Source organism: Tenrec ecaudatus, chromosome 6 (genome assembly GCF_050624435.1).
Source record: "Tenrec ecaudatus isolate mTenEca1 chromosome 6, mTenEca1.hap1, whole genome shotgun sequence".
NCBI lineage: Eukaryota > Metazoa > Chordata > Mammalia > Afrosoricida > Tenrecidae > Tenrec > Tenrec ecaudatus.
In genome coordinates, this window is record NC_134535.1 from 101,668,214 (window position 1) to 101,685,037 (window position 16,824).

The 16,824-nt window shown below is 39.6% G+C and overlaps 1 protein-coding gene and 1 long non-coding RNA gene across 4 annotated transcripts in view; one reads left to right on the plus strand and one right to left on the minus strand.

Annotated features, from left to right (window-relative positions):
• LOC142450227 (uncharacterized) overlaps nucleotides 1-4,777 on the minus strand; it is a 41,914-nt gene extending 37,137 nt beyond the window's left edge. For all 3 annotated transcript variants that reach the window (XR_012784924.1, XR_012784923.1, XR_012784922.1), the window contains exon 1: nucleotides 4,459-4,777. This is a non-coding gene — a long non-coding RNA (uncharacterized LOC142450227). The remainder of the gene's footprint in view (nucleotides 1-4,458) is intronic.
• Nucleotides 4,778-4,867: 90 nt separating this feature from the next.
• ERGIC2 (ERGIC and golgi 2) overlaps nucleotides 4,868-16,824 on the plus strand; it is a 34,937-nt gene continuing 22,980 nt past the window's right edge. The window contains exons 1-5 of the mRNA XM_075551919.1: nucleotides 4,868-4,980; nucleotides 9,109-9,254; nucleotides 11,095-11,203; nucleotides 13,137-13,183; nucleotides 13,929-13,999. Of these exons, the coding sequence (XP_075408034.1) occupies nucleotides 9,149-9,254; nucleotides 11,095-11,203; nucleotides 13,137-13,183; nucleotides 13,929-13,999 (333 nt within the window). The 5' untranslated portion in view covers nucleotides 4,868-4,980; nucleotides 9,109-9,148. The remainder of the gene's footprint in view (nucleotides 4,981-9,108; nucleotides 9,255-11,094; nucleotides 11,204-13,136; nucleotides 13,184-13,928; nucleotides 14,000-16,824) is intronic.

The following is a 16,824-nucleotide window of genomic DNA, read 5'->3' on the forward strand; positions in this document are numbered from 1 at the left end:
TGCTTGAAAGTTTCCGAAATTGCTTTTCCTTTGAACAATTTCTGGACATTTTGTTTGGAGACTTTAGAGGCCATTCTTTCAATGTGCCCACGCTCTGCCCACTTCCTGTGTTCCTTTTTGTCCGTCCTTCCTTCCAGCCTCTTTCTGCCTGCTGAGCTTGTTTGGGAAGAAAGGCTGATCTGTTAGCCTAATGGTTCCTTGGTCTGAGTAGTGCATCCTTCCAGTGTTACTATTCACTTTATAGGTGTCATGGGCTTATCAGCTGTGTCCCTGAAAGGGGACAGTTCCCAGTTGGAAGGGTATCTATGGGCCATAATATTAGGGATTCCACTAAACTGTTACTTTCTTTAAATATGACCTCAGAAGTTAATGCCAAAGAGTAACCCAGAGCCATGATCTTAGGGCTTTCTTGCTAACACCTCCTTCAACTGTGAAAAAGGAAAAGAGAAATAGGAGGGGGAGGGTATGGGAGAGGGAAAGAAAGAAGTGAGGAAGAAAAGATAGTCCATGAAAGCACCTTTTGAGTATTTACACTAAATGGAGGCTGTTTGGGACCAGTTGTTACTATCAATCTAGGAACTATTTCCTGATTTCCCCCTCTTTTTCCTGCAGGTAATTCTAAAGGGAAGGGGTTTTATGAAGCCAAAACCCAAACTAAATTGTTCTCTAAATCTTACACCAGCAATGTCATAGGATAAAGTACTCATCCCTTTTTTAAAATTACACAAAGTTTCAATCTTCAGGGGAAACTAACTAGGTTGAGTATTCATTTGGTAGCTTTGAAGATGGAACAAATTTGGCAGTTTTGCTATACAGAACAGTTATTGCTAGACAACTCCTGGGATATTGTTACTCTTGAAGTAGAATATGTTGAAGGCTGAATACCTCCAATCAGCCAACTAAAAACTAAAACCACTGTTGTCAAGGGGATTCTGTCTCTTAGCAACCCTATAGAACAAAGTAAATTGCCCCGCCTGGTGTGCTAGGCTGTAATCTTTACAGAGGCAGATTGTCATGTTATTCTCCTGGGTTCAAACCACCAACCTCTTGGTTAGGAAACTAGTGATTAGAGACTGCAAGGAGAGGTCCTTTCCAGACAACCGTCAAGAGCCCATAAACTTTAAGGCCACAAAGAACAGAGTGGCTGATGCTTTTGTAGCTAAAAGAAAGCAGCACTGTAGGTGCATTGATTTACAGTACAGAATGAACTTAAACTTAATACTCATCACAGCTCTAGGAGACATCACCATTTACAAATAAAGAAATTCAATTACAGAGATTTACATTATTGGGACCTCAAATTTTAACCCTGGAAATACTCAATCCAGTGTCTATCCATAGTCTTACTTCACTATGCGCTTTCTTAAGGAAGTAAATATAAGTTTAAAAGTTCAAGTCAATTGAAGTGGACTAACATTGGTAGGAAGGGGCCTCTGTTAGCGCAGCTGTTATGCATTAAACTGCTAACAATGCCAGCGGTTCGAAACTACCAGCCACTCTGCCCGAAAAAGGCTGCTTTCTACTATTGTAGCTTTAGTCTCAGAAACCCATTGGGCACTTCTCCTGCTTCCTGCAGGGTCACAATGAGTCGGCATGGCGCAATGGCAGTGCGCTTCTTTTTTTAACCCTGATAGCAAAGGAGCCTAGTAAGTAGTGTGGGTTATGTCTTGGGTGCTAACGGCAAGGTTGTTGGCTCAAAACCAACCACTCAGGGGGGGAAATGAAGCTTTCTGCTCTGGGCTATTAAAATTTACCACCTCAGAAACCCAAAGAGGGCAGCTCTTCTCTGACCTATAGGGTCGCTATGAGTTTTTTCTTTAATCGTCTAATTAGGGGGGCATACAACTCATCACAATCCATACATACATCAATTGTATAAAGCACATTTGTACATTCATTGCCGTCGCCATTCTCAAAACATTTGCTCTCCACTTAAGCCCCTGGCATCAGGTCCTCATTTTTTCCCTTCCCTCCCCGCTCCCTCATGAACCCTTGATAAATTATAAATTATTATTTTGTCATATTTTATGACAAAATATTATTTTGTCATTTTTGTCATATAATTTGTCATTTTGTCATATAATTTGTCATACCCTGTCTGACATCTCCCTTCACCCACTTTTCTATTGTCCCCCCAGGGAGGAGGTCACATGTAGATGCTTGTAATCGGTTCCCCCTTTCCAACCCTCCCTCCCAGTATCACCGCTCACACCACTGGTCCTGAAGGGATCATCTGCCCTGGATTCCCTGTGTTTCCGGTTCCTATCTGTACCAGTGTACATCCTCTGGTCTAGCCAGACTTGCAAGGTAGAATTGGGATCATGATAGGTGGGGGGGAGGTGGAAGAAGGGAGGAAGCATTGAGGAACTAGAGGAAAGTTGCATTTTTCATCATTGCTATATCGCACCCTGACTGGCTCGTCTCCTCCCTGAGACCCTTCTGTAAGGAGATGTCCAGTGGCCTACAAATGGACTTTGGGTCTCCACTCTGCACTCCCCACCTCATTCACTATGGTAAGATTTTTTGCTCTGATGATGCTTGATACCTGATCCCTTCGACACCTCGTGATCACACAGGCTGGTGTACTTCTTCCATGTGGGCTTTGTTGCTTCTGAACTAGATGGCTGCTTGTTTACCTGTAAGCCTTTAAGACCCCATACACTATATCTTTTGATAGCTGGGAACCATCAACTTTCTTCGCCACATTTGCTTATGCACCCATTTGTCTTCAGTGATCGTATCACGGAGGTGAGCACACAATGATATGATTTTTTTCTTCTTTGATGCCTGATAACTGATCCCTTCGACACCTCGTGATCACACAGGGTGGTGTGCTTCTTCCAAGTGGGCTTTGTTGCTTCTGAACTAGATGGCCGCTTGTTTACCTTCAAGCCTTTAAGACCCCAGACGCTCTATCTTTTGATAGCCGGGCACCATCAGCTTTCTTTACCACATTTACTTATTCACCCACTTTGTCTTCAGCAGTTGTGTAAGGAAGGTGAGCATCATAGAATGCCAATTTAATAGAACAAAGTATTCTTGCATTGAGGAATTACTTGAGTGGAGGCCCAATGTCCTTCTGCTACCTAAATACTAAACCTATAAATATATGCACATAGATCTATTTCCTCATCCTCATAAATATATTTGCATATATACATACCTTTATCTAGAGCTCTATAAATTCCCTTTTCCTCCTCGCTCTTTCCTCTATTTCTTTTGATTCTCCTCCTGTCCCACTCTCATGTTCAGTCCCCACCAGGGTTTCAGCAATTCCTCTTGGTTATATTACCCTTGATCATGCCCTACCAGGCTTCTCACACCCTTCTCACCACCGATTTGGGTCACTTGTTGTTCCCTTGTCCCTGAGTTTGTTAACACCACTACCTTTCCCAGTACCTCCCCCTCTCCCATGTACCCCCAGAACTGTCAGTCCCATTGTTTTCTCCTCCAGATTGTTCATCCAGCCTATCTATTTAGACAGACCTGTGGAGGTAATAACATGCACAAAAACAAGACAAAACAAAACCAGGCAAAAAAACAACAAAAAACCCATGACAAAAAAAAAAAAACACAAGAAAGAAGATTATAGTTAGTTCAAGGATTGTTTGTTGGCCTTCAGGAGTGTTTTCCAGTCCAGTCTGTTGGGGCACCATGCCCAGGCCTCGAAGTCCACCTTCAGCATTCCCTGGGGACCTCGCTGCTCCATTCCCTTGCTATTTTGTTGCACCCCCTTAGTGTTTTGCCTTGGTGTGGCGGGATCAATTGGGTGAAATTCCCACACTGTGCCTCTGGTGTTGTCCCCTGTAGGGCTATGGGTCAGTGAGGGGTGTCATGTCTCATAGTGGGGCTGTGGTGGGTCGCTATGAGTTGTAATGGACTCGGTTTTAACTCTGAAAGCCCAGAAATCAAGTTGAATTAATGGAACTGCATATCTGCACTTCTGTATCTGCCCTTCTGTTCTAGGATACTTTTAAGTTAACAAGGTTATCATGTTTCAACAAAGGTAAATTAGCTAAATCATAATAATAAATAAAAATAATAAATGCAACTTGTTTCTTTAAAGAGCAGTGCAGTGCTGTGATCCAGAACTTCTTCCCATACTGTTCAAAGTCATCTGTCAGGGGACAAATGACTTAGTGGCTCTTGAGCTCAATTTCCTTATTTAATAAAGAGCACTGTGCATATTAAACGAGTGTGAAATGAGGTAAGGCAGGAAAATCATTTAAAACAGTGCTTGCTCTCTGTAAGGGTGAGGAAGGCAAATACAGTTTTTTGATGAGCTTACTATCTGGAAGAAAACATTGAACAAATAATTAAGAACATTATCTATGTCTGAAAAAGTAAGTTTCGAGGTTCTTGACAAGGTAAAATAGGACTAGGACTGCGAAAATGTATTTTAAAAAACAAAAGCCACACGTCTGCCATGGACTTGTTTCTGCCTCTCAGCGACCCTACCTGGCGGAGTAGAAACCCCAGGGGCTTCAGAACCTGCAGCTCCCTCGTCGCCAGGCGGGTCTGGTTCAAAGGGGCCGCCTTGGGGACCGTTAGCAGGCCCAGGCACAAGGCCAGTGGGGGTTCTTCAAACACATAAACCATGCGGTACACTGGAGTGATATGCATTAGGGTTGGCACTCTTCATTTCTGGGCTCACGGTCCTCCTTCGTAAAGAAAGGTGGGTGTGCAGAGTTGCACTCCCTTCCTTCCTCACCTGAGCCTCCTGGAAGGCACCCTCCCCACCCAAGCCACGTTTCCGGGGCTCCTGGGGTTACTTCCGAGTCTCCGCCTCCGCTCGGTTTAACCACGCCCCTTTGGGCTTACGCTCGGCCACGCGTCAGCAAAGAGAACATCGCGAGAGAGCCCTGCTGACGTTTCCTTATAGTAGGCGCTATGTGTTCTCGCGATATTTCCGGGGGCTCCGGAGTCCGGGCGACCCGGGCTTCTGTGAAACATGGCGGTCGGCTGGGGCCGTAACACAAGGTAAACTACTCACCCCCCTGTGGGTGCTGCTCTTAGGTTCCGGGGATGCTCAGGGCGTGGGAACAGGGAAGGGACTGAGCACCTGACGCGGCCTGGCTCCTCGTCCTCCGCGTCCTGCTGGAGCGTGGACTGGCCGGAGCTGCCCCACCTCTCCCGGGGGCGTTACTGGCCGGACCCCGGGCATTGCTGTGTGCTGGGTTCAATGGCTCCGCGCTGCTTTGTAACTCCTCAGAGTTCAGGTTCTTTCTCCGTAGTCCCTGACGCTGGCCCACGGCTGCTCACAGCGCTCGCTTCTTGGCCAGGCGAGACGGGAGCCGCGCTGTGAGCAGCCAGTTGGTGTCCTGGACCTCCACCCCTATTCAGACAAATGCCTCATTTTAGGCAACACACCGTTCTCTCTCTCTCTTAAAAAAAAAACCCCCAAAACCCCAACGCGAATTTGGTCTTACATTCGAGGAGAATTTGGCATTCTGCTTGGGAGCATGTTGAAGGGTTGAGGTTGATGCGATGCTAGGACAGAGGTTCCAGTGTGTCCCCTTTCCTGGAGCCAGAAGCACCGGGAAAGTACACGTCAAACCCTTGGTTTTATTGCTTTGAGTATCGGTAATAAATAGAGTTGATAAGTCATTGATGGAGACCGCACGTTTGAATAACTTTCATACAGAGAAGTTAGTTGAGTCAACTTAACACAAGCTTACATAATATTTACTAAACTGTAGCTTTCAGAAGCAGTCAGAGACAGTTATAAACAGAAACTACTCAGGTTTGATGTTGCATTTCAGTTTTTAAAGTACTAGTTTAGCTTCCTGCATGGAATTGTGGTATAAACACCCATTGTAAAGCTTTATTCACTAAAAGCCATGTGCTTTCCCTAATTTGCGTATTGATTGCTTATTGGATATTATACTGATTAATTACCCCAGCTTTCCAGAGGAAGAATGTGAAAACAAGAAATTCCATGACTTCAGAGGTGGGATCAACTTTTTTTTTTTTTTTGACAGTAAACTTTAGGACACAACTGAGGCTTACAGGGGATTCACGGCCCAATGCTAAAAAAAACCCAGAAACATCGAAATGGGAAGGAAATCAGGCCTAGTCTGGGTATGGAAGGGAGGTGAATGACAGAAATAAAACAAACCTCTTTTGCAAGTTTGATGAAACTGTCACAGCAGTTACTTTTAGGCGGGTGATAACCTGCCGCAAATCCAGTTTAACAGGCGTCCAGCGTTTCCAGTCACTGGACTGGATGATTGCAGTGATGGGAAGCAAACGATGACTCCGCTGCACCTTATTTGAAAGTCCCTGATTGGTGAAACTGTGCTTGGGCTTAGCTGTTCACTCAGAGGCTGTACGTTTGAGTGCGCCCAGTGAAGCCTCTGAACAAAGACTCGTGATCTACTTCCGAAAAAAGTCCGCCATTGAAAACCTTCTGGAGCGCAGTGGGAGAACCATGCGCCATGCTTGGAATTCCCTGGAAAACACTGGGTTGTCTGGGGCGCCTCGTTCCTTCTCTGTGCCGGTTCTCCTTGTAAAATGGGAGGCAATTCCCAACTGAACTTGAGAGCTCTTGTTACTACTTTAACTCACACAACGTTTCTTTGCGACTCAGACAAAATACAGACTGGACAAATACTTAAAATAAGCTTCTATTCTCAAAATTGATTAAACACTCTCCTTTTTTTGTAGTTAATATGCCCTTATATTCCATCTTCCAACTATTTCCTTTTTTACTCTGTTCTATCTTTATTCCTAAAACAAAATCCTACTACTCTCCATTTGTCATCTTTCAGTAGTTCAAGTCTATAACTCTTTCATTCATTCACTGCCATTGACTTGATAGCAACTCATCGCGACTATAGGACAGGGTAGAACCCCTTTGGGTGCCTGAGATTAATACTTTATGGGAGTAAAAAGCCCCCCCCCCCATCTTTCTCCCTAGTTGCTGCTGGTGGTTTTGAACTGCTGATCTTGAGATTAGCAGCCTAATGCATAACCACTATGCCACCAGGACTCCTTATTATCCATTCGTTTGCTTTTGAAGACATATTCTATTATAAATAATTCATGTTTCCTTCACCTTTTCCTCATTTGTACATTTACCAGTTTTGTGCATTTCTGTTGAACCTACACATGGGGCCCCCACCCCACTCCCCCCAAAAAAGACTGTCAAGGCAAATGGCCACATCTTTCTCTCAGAGTGCTGGTGAATTCAAACCACTGACCCGCAAGTTAGCCGTATGCTTATACACTGTACAACTAGGCATTCTACAAATGAGAATACCAGTTTATAGCTGTCTTTGGGATCATAATGTCATCTGTTTTGTTGACATGCTCTTTTTCAATAGAAAAACTGTACAGAAGAAGCAACATAATCTGAAGGCTGCTTGTGACCATGAAATCAGCAAGGGGAGTTAGTTGCATATTGCTAATGGCAAATGAAATCAACCTAATTAAAGCAGCTGACTTACCTTTCGGGAATAGCTAGTCACCATGGGCTGATTAGTAGAGTCTCGTAATTGTCATGATTGCACCTAGTTCTTTCTTCTGGCCCTACTTTTTCTCCTTGAATGTTTTTTCTATGCCATATTTTTTTAAATAATCATCCTATCCACTGGATTTCAGACACATCTTTTTGCTTCTTCCAGAAACATTATTCTTCTTAGTGTGACTTTTGCAACAATTTGATTTAATCTTTTATTATCTGTTGATTTTTTTAATGCAGCTTTGATTTCTTGGTATGTTTTATAGTTCTGTATGAGTATTATTACTATAAAGCAGATTTATGAAATTTATGCACATTTTTGAGAATTTTTTAACATATTTAGGTATAATTGAAATACTGATCTAAAGGGTTAAAAGAAATTCAAAGTTCTATAAGAAGACACTTAGAATCCTTTCTTGGTCTGCTTTTAACATTTTGCTGTGTAGTCTTTCATGTTGGTTCTTACGTGTTTTCACCCATCTCCCTTGAATTTAGCACTTCACAGCTTTCTTTTTTTTGGTTTAATTTATAGTGAATATTTTATTATGTCATTCAATGCTTTCTTTTAGAAGCTTTTCAATAGTTACATAGACTCAGACCTTGTTGCTTCACCATAATTTGTATATTGTATACCACACATTTTCAGTATTTAAAAACACGATCAGAAATATTCTTGTAATAAAATTTCACACACAGTCTACATTGTTTCCTGGAATACATTCTTCAAAAAGGAATTTACTTGCTTAAAGGCAGAGGAAGAAGCTAATAGTAATAATCCCCTTACTAATGGGTAAACCTCTCTGTTTGATTTTGTAGTCTCTCCTCAAACAAAAAAGAACAAGCCAAGAGCACATTCACTCCCTGCAAATCAATGCCAACTCCTCACAGCCTGTCAGGACTTTGAGTTTCTCGACTGTAACTGTATAGCAATAGAAAACCAAACCTCGTCCTTCAAACTACTGACCTTGCTGTTACCAGCCCAGCATGTAACCCATGTTCCACCAGAGCTCTACTCGTGGGAATACAGTGTTTTTATGTATTTGTTAATAGATGAAAAAAATATTTATTTGGGTATTTAGAAACTTCAAGTGTGATTTAATTGCTTTTCACATTTTGTTTCTATTTAATGTGGGTATGTATGTGTCAACTGCCTGTTCATAAAACATAGTTTTTGTCAAAGAGTGGAAATAATAGAGTAGTGTGCATGAGTACTGCCATCAAGTCGATTCCTCCGCACAGCACTCATATAGGACAGCATAGACCTGCCCCTGTGAGTTTCTGAGACTAACTCTCCATGGAGTAGAAAGCCATGTCTTGCTTCTGGGGAGCAGATGGTGGTTTTAAACTGCCGACCTTCATGTTAGTAACCCATCTCAGAAACCCGCAGGAACAAGTCTACCCTGCCCTGTAGGGTTACTGTGAGTCATAAGTGACCTGATGGCAGTGAGTTTGGTTTGGGTTTGGCAGATAAGTATTCCGAGTTTTTGTTTATCTTGTTTTCTCAAGGAGGAATAAGAACTTTAATCTGTTCCAAGGTCACTTGCCAGTTATCATAAAATATAATTGGGTGCATAATTCATGGATAGGAAAAAGAAACCTTGTACCTTTTTAGGACTAATTTCTTTCTTAATTTATTTACTCTCCAGCATAACTATATGAAGGAAAAAGAGGAGGGTTTTCCTGAAGATGAGGCGACTGAATCGGAAAAAAACCTTAAATTTGGTGAAAGAGTTGGATGCCTTTCCTAAGGTTCCTGAGAGTTATGTAGAGACTTCAGCCAGCGGTGGTACAGGTGAGTGTCAGTGCAAAGGAGAACTGCTGTAGTCCACAGCAGTACATAGACACAAGAAAGAATTGATTAGTGAACTGCGCTCTAACTGTAACTGGTCTGTCTGTCCTCACGTCTCACCGTTGAGTCTTAATCTTATTTGTGTCTCTAAAGTGTCTAACACTATGCAATTGATCTATTTAACAGGGCTTATGAACATATTAATGAGTTAATCCAGTTTCACTGCTTTGGTACTTTTCAGTTATGTATATTAAGAAGAATTGATGTTAGAAAAATTATTTAATGATATTGAAATGATATAAAATTTGAAATTATTTAGTCATATTTTTATTTAAAAAGGAAGTCAGATAAAACATTATAATATTACTTCTTAATTTCACTTACCCGAAGAGTGACAGCAGCATGTAATGAAAAGGCAGGAGCTTGGACTGTGAGTCTAGACTCTGCCTTCACATCCTCCTCTGACCCCTCCTAACTATGTGATTATGGGGAAAATTACTTTAATTAATAACTTTAGTGCCATAGTTTTCTTCCACGAGATAGATGATATTTTCCTTGAAGGTTTGCTACAGTGATTAAGTAAGTTAATACAATACTTAATAGCAGGCCCTGGCACAGTTACGCAAAGGGGCTTCAAAATGTTTGTTGGAAAACGCCATTATCTTTTAATTCCTTTCTTCTAACAAACTTTTTGTAGCTCTGAAACACTGATATGGGGACACATATGACCTCTGGCTATACAAAGGAGGGGAATCCAACTCCACATCTCCTTGAGGATGATTCAGACTTGTCTCTGCCCATTATTCTCACATTCTGACACCTATTGTTCGTCCCATGACCCGCGGCTTCTCTGGTGGATTCCCTAATTCACTGCAGTGGCCACATAGGAACTCCTCCCAGTACTCCGCTCATGGCTCTTGTTTCCTGGTGCCGTACAATTTCTCTTCCTGTCGCTGAATTGTTCAGAAGAGTGGTGAAACTGACCAGTCCCCTCCTGAGATTCCTCTACAATTTATTTGCAAGCTCCTGCCCTCTTACTAGATGTGAAAGTCATACCAAATAATCTCACTTCATTGGAAGCCCCCTCACTTTTATTTAATAAAATAGTAAACTATATGGGGGAAAAATAGGGCACTCTAACAATTGTTTACTTTTTTGTCTCATGAATTCTCAAGATAGCACGTATTATGTAGGTTTGAGATTTTATTTGGCAGCTGTTAATAGTCACTTCCCATTTGTAATCTTCTATGATTGTGCTTTAGTAAGAAAATTGTTCTTGGTGAAGATTCTCTTATATTTGTTTCGTTTTAGTAGATAGTTCACTCCTTTTTATCAGATCTGTCAATTGCTTCACGAAGGTGGTGATGTATCTATAAGAGCAAATTAAGGGTTAGTGAGAATTTTCCTAGAGACTTGGAAAGATTTAATTTTCCAGCACACAAAAAAACTGTTCAGGATCTATACAATTAGCTGAGGTGGCTTGTAATTTTTGTTTTAATGTGGAAATATTTTTAATCAATTTTCCAGATTTGTATAGAAAACTTAATACTTTCATTTATTACTGTCTTTGACATTTCTTAATCTGAGAAAGCTAGACTTTTGTCTGATTTAAAATTTTGGCTTATCTGTTTAATGAGAGATGCCCTTAGAATTGAAGAAATAAAATGCTTCCTCAATAGTGCAAATGTTTGTGTATATTAACTCTTCATTTTTGAGCGGTTTTAGAAAATACCTATGATATTTTAAAAAAATATTTTGTAGTATTCATTCAAATGATAATCAACTTGGATAGATTACTTGCTAATTGAAATCTGATTTAAAATAGTTTCTGATTTTTTTCCAGTTTCTCTAATTGCATTTACCACCATGGCTTTATTAACCGTAATGGAATTTTCAGTGTATCAAGATACATGGATGAAGTATGAATATGAAGTAGACAAGGATTTTTCTAGGTAACATTTTTCTTGAAGTGTTTTAGATTCAATTATTTTAAGGATAAAACCTTAAAAAAAACTTTTTTGTCTTTATGTTTTAATATGTATTGTTTTAGTTTTGAAGAAGTAATCTTCAAAATTACTCATTAATTGCATGTGTTAGTGAAACCTTTTAGAACCAAACATTTATTAGTTAAATTTTATAAGGGTGTTTTCTGATTTATTATGTGCTGGCTGGAAAAGCTAGGAGAACCATAATGTGTTTGTTCATAGTTGTTGAAGAAGGAGAAAACTGTTTAATGCTTTGAACTCTTTTACCCTTTAGAATTTTAAATATCTTATTTGTTTGGGTTGTAAAATTGTCTAGTGATACATTGTTTTATACCTATGTGTTAGTCTGTGTACTTTAGAGGAACAAATCCACAGAAACTCATGTATAAGAAAGAGTGTGTGCCCAAGCACACAAGTCCAACATTAACCCATATGTCCGACATCAATCTACAAAGCCCTCCTCCATCTCACAAAACACATACTATGATGCCAACTGCAGGAGGAAAGCTGAATCAGTGAATGCGTAAGCATGTCAGCGCTGGCAGGGGTCTCCTCATGGCTGCTCCAGCACCCAGAGCTGCATCGGGGTACGTCCATGTGGCTTCTCCTCAGGGATGTCTTGCAGGAAGTGAGCCTGGCCAGCTGAAGCAGGGAAGTTTGCATTTCATGGGAGACACAGTTTTCAGTTCCAATTTAGTAGCTACATGACTTCAGGGGAGTTACTCAACTTAAATATGTGAATGCTCCAGTATCCTTTTCTCTAAAATGAGAATAATAATCTTCAGGCCTTTCTTTTGGTAAATCTCTGTATAATCTGATTTATACATATTATATAGTTTATACAAGTTACTTCCTTTGGACCTCAATTTCTTCTTCTGTAATGTGGTTATTATCTTAGATACAATTCATTTTCAAGGACATTATTCTCATTCCATTTGTTTTTAGAAGCAAAGAAACATTATAGTTTCAAATTAAGTCTTATATCTTAGTCTGTCACATTAAGTATGATGGGAACACTCAGAAATCTGCCTGCTTTTCCTTTGGTTCCTATATTATCTCTTGAGCCTGACCCCCCCAAGATTTGTGGGAGCCCCAGTTTGAAACTCTAGATAGTGAAGACTTCAGAAGGATGAAATTCCACTTAAGTAGAGCCAGATACGTTCGTAGAATAATCCGTTTTGAGAGGAAGCACAGGACTGATTTCATTTGAACCCATTGGTATTCACATTGCTTAAGTCACATTGAATAATTAGTTCTGATTTTTGAAAATAATTCAGTTTGAATTAATCAGAATGTGAAACTATGATTGTGACTTTTGAAAAAGTCCATGGAAGACGTTAAGGATCAGATGGATTTTATTTGCTAATTGTATTGCATTTGTCCATAGTAATGCACACCCAGTTTCCAAAAAGCCTCTTTAAAAGCCAGTCTTGTGCACTGCTTTGAGCTCCTGTGGCTAATTGGCAAAATTGTAACGCACTCTACTGTAGAAGCCTGCTATAAAGAATGAAGAAGTTAATATGTGTAGCACTTCTAGCATCATGCCTGGGATGTTGTTACTCAATAAGAGAAGTTCTCATAATTCCTAATTGGTGCTTATAAAAATTTTATATTCTTAAAGGAATATTTTTTGTAAAATTAATGAGGAGTTACTGATCATAGATTTGTGATTATTAAAGAATACTGTGTTAAAAACTGGTGAAATCAGAAAGGCTTTCAGAATAATTACAAGATAAAGCTATTACCAATAGGATGTATTTGTTTTAATTATAGCATACATTATCCAAATTCTAATCTTCATATTTTGTACTGATTGAAATCCAAGTTTTTCATAGATCAGTTGATTCATATTTCTTATGTTTTGTTGTTAAATACTATTTCTTACCACTTTGTTTTTCAGCAAGTTGAGAATCAATGTAGATATTACTGTTGCCATGAAGTGTCAGTGTGAGTATAGCTTTAACTTGTGAATCCATGAGTGCATGAATTCATGTGTGTTTTAAGCCCTCACCAATAAAATTAAAAACCAATGATTGCATTTTAACTTTACTTTTACTAATTTATCATATTTTCCTTTATTTTGGCTGTTTGGGTACCATTAGAAGTTTCTCAAATAAACTCTTTTTTATTTAAAAAGAAAGCATCAGTAGCTTTAATATTTCCTTTTATTCCTAATTGATTTTTGTAATTAATATTCTGTATGACAGCTATGTAGTCATTCAGATTCATTCTGGTCAATTTGGGCAGAGCTTTTCAGTTTGTGCTTTTTGCCATGGTACTCGGGTCCTAGGAGCCCTGGTGGCATAGTGGTTTAGCAGTCTGCTGCTTACTAGGTTAGTGGTTCAAACCCACTACCAGCTCCCTGGGGGAAAGACCTGACAGTCTTCTCCTGTAAGGATGAAAGCTTATGAAGCAGTTCTGCTTTTTGATGTAGTGTCACTGTGAGTCAGAATCAACTCCATAGCCCAAGGCAGCAACAGCATTTGGGGCCGTCTTTTAAGCTTAACAAGTAGAAAAGCATTATTTATTTTTAAAATAATCGTTACCTAAGCTATATAATCGTACTCTAATTGAACATATCAGTGTAGCAAAGTGACTTTACATAAATTGTGAACTATGTCACCTTAATTTGTCTTTATTAGATAGACTCTTGAGTATGGATTGTGAATCTTGAAATTTCTTTTTTATGCAGATGTTGGAGCAGATGTATTGGATTTAGCAGAAACAATGATTGCATCTGCAGATGGTCTAGTTTATGAACCAGTAAGTTTGCTCTATGTACCTTTAAATAATATACTTTGAGAAATTGTTCTTGAAAACTAATTTATAATTGTTTTCAATTTTGGCTGAGCTAGTTTTTATATTTCCTTTCATTTCAAAAATGATTCCTGGTCTTTATTTTAAATTTCAAAAAACAGATAGGCACACACAAAATTTATTTTCAATAGTGAAACCTTCTGATAAACATTAACATTTTGTATACGATTATAGTCCATCGTCTCACCTTACATTTATTTTGTAATTTTTCCTAATGCTTCCTAATAGTTTTTTCTTGCTTATAGAAGAGGTGATTGGGATGAAATTTCTTTCTGTTCCTCTAGTTTTTTGATGAGTAAATATTCATTTACTTCTTTCTCCCTCCTTCCCACTTTGATTCCCAAAGTTTAGGAATTGGTACAACTTGTGCTTAACGTAATTGATTTATTAGCAAATGCCATTACATTACAGGGGTGGGTACTGGTTATAAGTCATGATTTGTACTGGCCATAAATACACTTTGAGAATAAGCCATGGAATTTGCAGGCTGCTTTATGTGGCTGATTGCTATGTAAGCCCCGTGGTACTTTTGTTTACAGATGAATTCTAGATTTTTTTTTGCTTACTAGTGACAGCTGTGAACACTTCTTTAAGCAAAATTAAAAAGTGAAGACTAAGGGTGATGGAGGAGTCTTAGAAGTAACTTAATGAGCAGGACTGCAGGATAGCAAGGAAGTCTTTCGGGTGAATTTTGTCAGTTTGGATGACCTAATGATTTTCAAACCCATTTAAAGAGGTAACATATAATTAAGAACTGAAGGTATTGAATGAAGTCCAAGCTGAACTGAAGGTATTAGCCAAAAGCAAGGCTCCAGGAATTGACAGAATATCATTTGGAAATGTGAACCCACCAATCCAGCAATGGAAACATTCACCTGCCTGTGCCAAGAAGATGGAAAGACAGCTATCTGGTCCATAGATGGTGCCCATGCCAAGGAAAGCTGACCCTACAGAATATATCATGAATATCGCATGCAAGTAAAATTTTGCTCAAGATTATTCAAAAACAATTGCAGAAGTACATTGACAGAAAACTGCCTTAAATTTAAGCAGATTCATAAGAAGGTGTGGAATAAAGATACCATTGGCTGGAAGCAGATAATTCCAGAAGGACATTTACTTATGTTTTGTTGACTATGTAAACAGTATTCAACTGTGAATTATAATGATCTATAGAAAACATTTAGAAGATTACCGAAATTCTAGAAACCTTAATTTTCTCCAAGTGTAAACTACATAGATGAAAATGCAATCTTTAAAGCAGAATGGGGATTGCACATGGTTTAAATTTAGGTTACCAAACTCATTTAGCCTACCTCCACTTTTCCAAAGAAAAAATTTTAATGCCTCCCCCTACACCCCAGCAATTAAGAATTTTTATAGTGTAACCCATAGCCCAGAATACAGTGTAGGTGGCTGCTTTTGCAGTCCCCCCCCACCCCCGATTTGTTCCAGTTCCTCTCTCCCTCCATCCCCAAGTGGCAGTATCACCCACTTTAGGAAACACTGGTTTAAAATCAGGAAATGTGTCCATTGGGGTAATATCCTTTCATCATACTTACTGAATTTGTATACTAAGCTAATAATGTGAGCAGGTGCACTATATAAAGAACATTGCAGGACTATGAATGCTCATTAACAACCTGTGATATGGAGATGACAGAACGCTGGTTGCTGTAAAGAGGACTCAAAGCACGCACTGATGAAGATCATAGATTGCAACCTTCAGTATGAATTACAACTCAACGTAAATCCAAAATCCTCAGAACTGGACCAGTAGACTCCATTATAGTAAATGGAGAAAAGGTTGAAATTGTCAAGGATTTCATTTTATGTGGATCCACAGTCAGTGCTCATGGAAGCAGCAGCAAGCGATCAAATGTTATATTGCATTGAACAAATCGCCTCAGGACCTCTTTAAGATGTTGAGGAGCTAGGATACCACTTTGATGACTAAGGTTCACCTGGCCCACGCCATGGTATTTTCAGTGACCTCATCTGCTTGTGTAATTTAGACAGGAATAAAGAAGACTGGAGAAGAGATGCTATGGATTAATGTTGGTGAAGAATATTGAAAGTACATGGATTACCAGAAGAACAAACAAATTTATCTCGAACGAAATAGCACCCGGATGCTCCTTAGAAGTGACGATGGTGAGGCTATTTCACATACTGTGAACATGTCATCCAGAGACCGATCCTTGGAAAGAAGATCGTCTTCTGTGAAGTAGAACATTAGTGAAAAAGAGGAAGGACCCCCCGCCCCCCAGGAGATGGATTGGCACAGTGGCTGTAACAACGGAATCAGAAGTAGAAACAGTTGTGCGGATGGGGCAGGACCTAGAAGCATTTGGTTCTGTTGTGCACGGGGTCACTTTGAGTTGGCACTAGCTCAACACCAATGGCAATTTGTGTTTTTTGAGGAATACTTTTAATTAAATTTTTAATTTTGGGTGAAAGTTTACACAGTAAATCCTGTTCCTGTTTAGCAATTCCTGTATATATTGGTCAGTGACATATTGGTCCCATTGCTTATATTATATCCACATTCTCATGGTTTAGTTCTAGATCAGTGGTTCTCAACTTTCCTAATGCCGTGAGCTTTAATACACTTTCTTACATTATGACCCCCCAACCGTAAAATTATTTTCATTGCTACTTCATAACTATAATTTTGTGACTGTTAAAAATCGGGCAATCCCCTGTGAAAGGGTTGTTCCACACCCCCACCCCCCAAAGGGTCATGACCCACCGGTTAAGAACCACTGTTC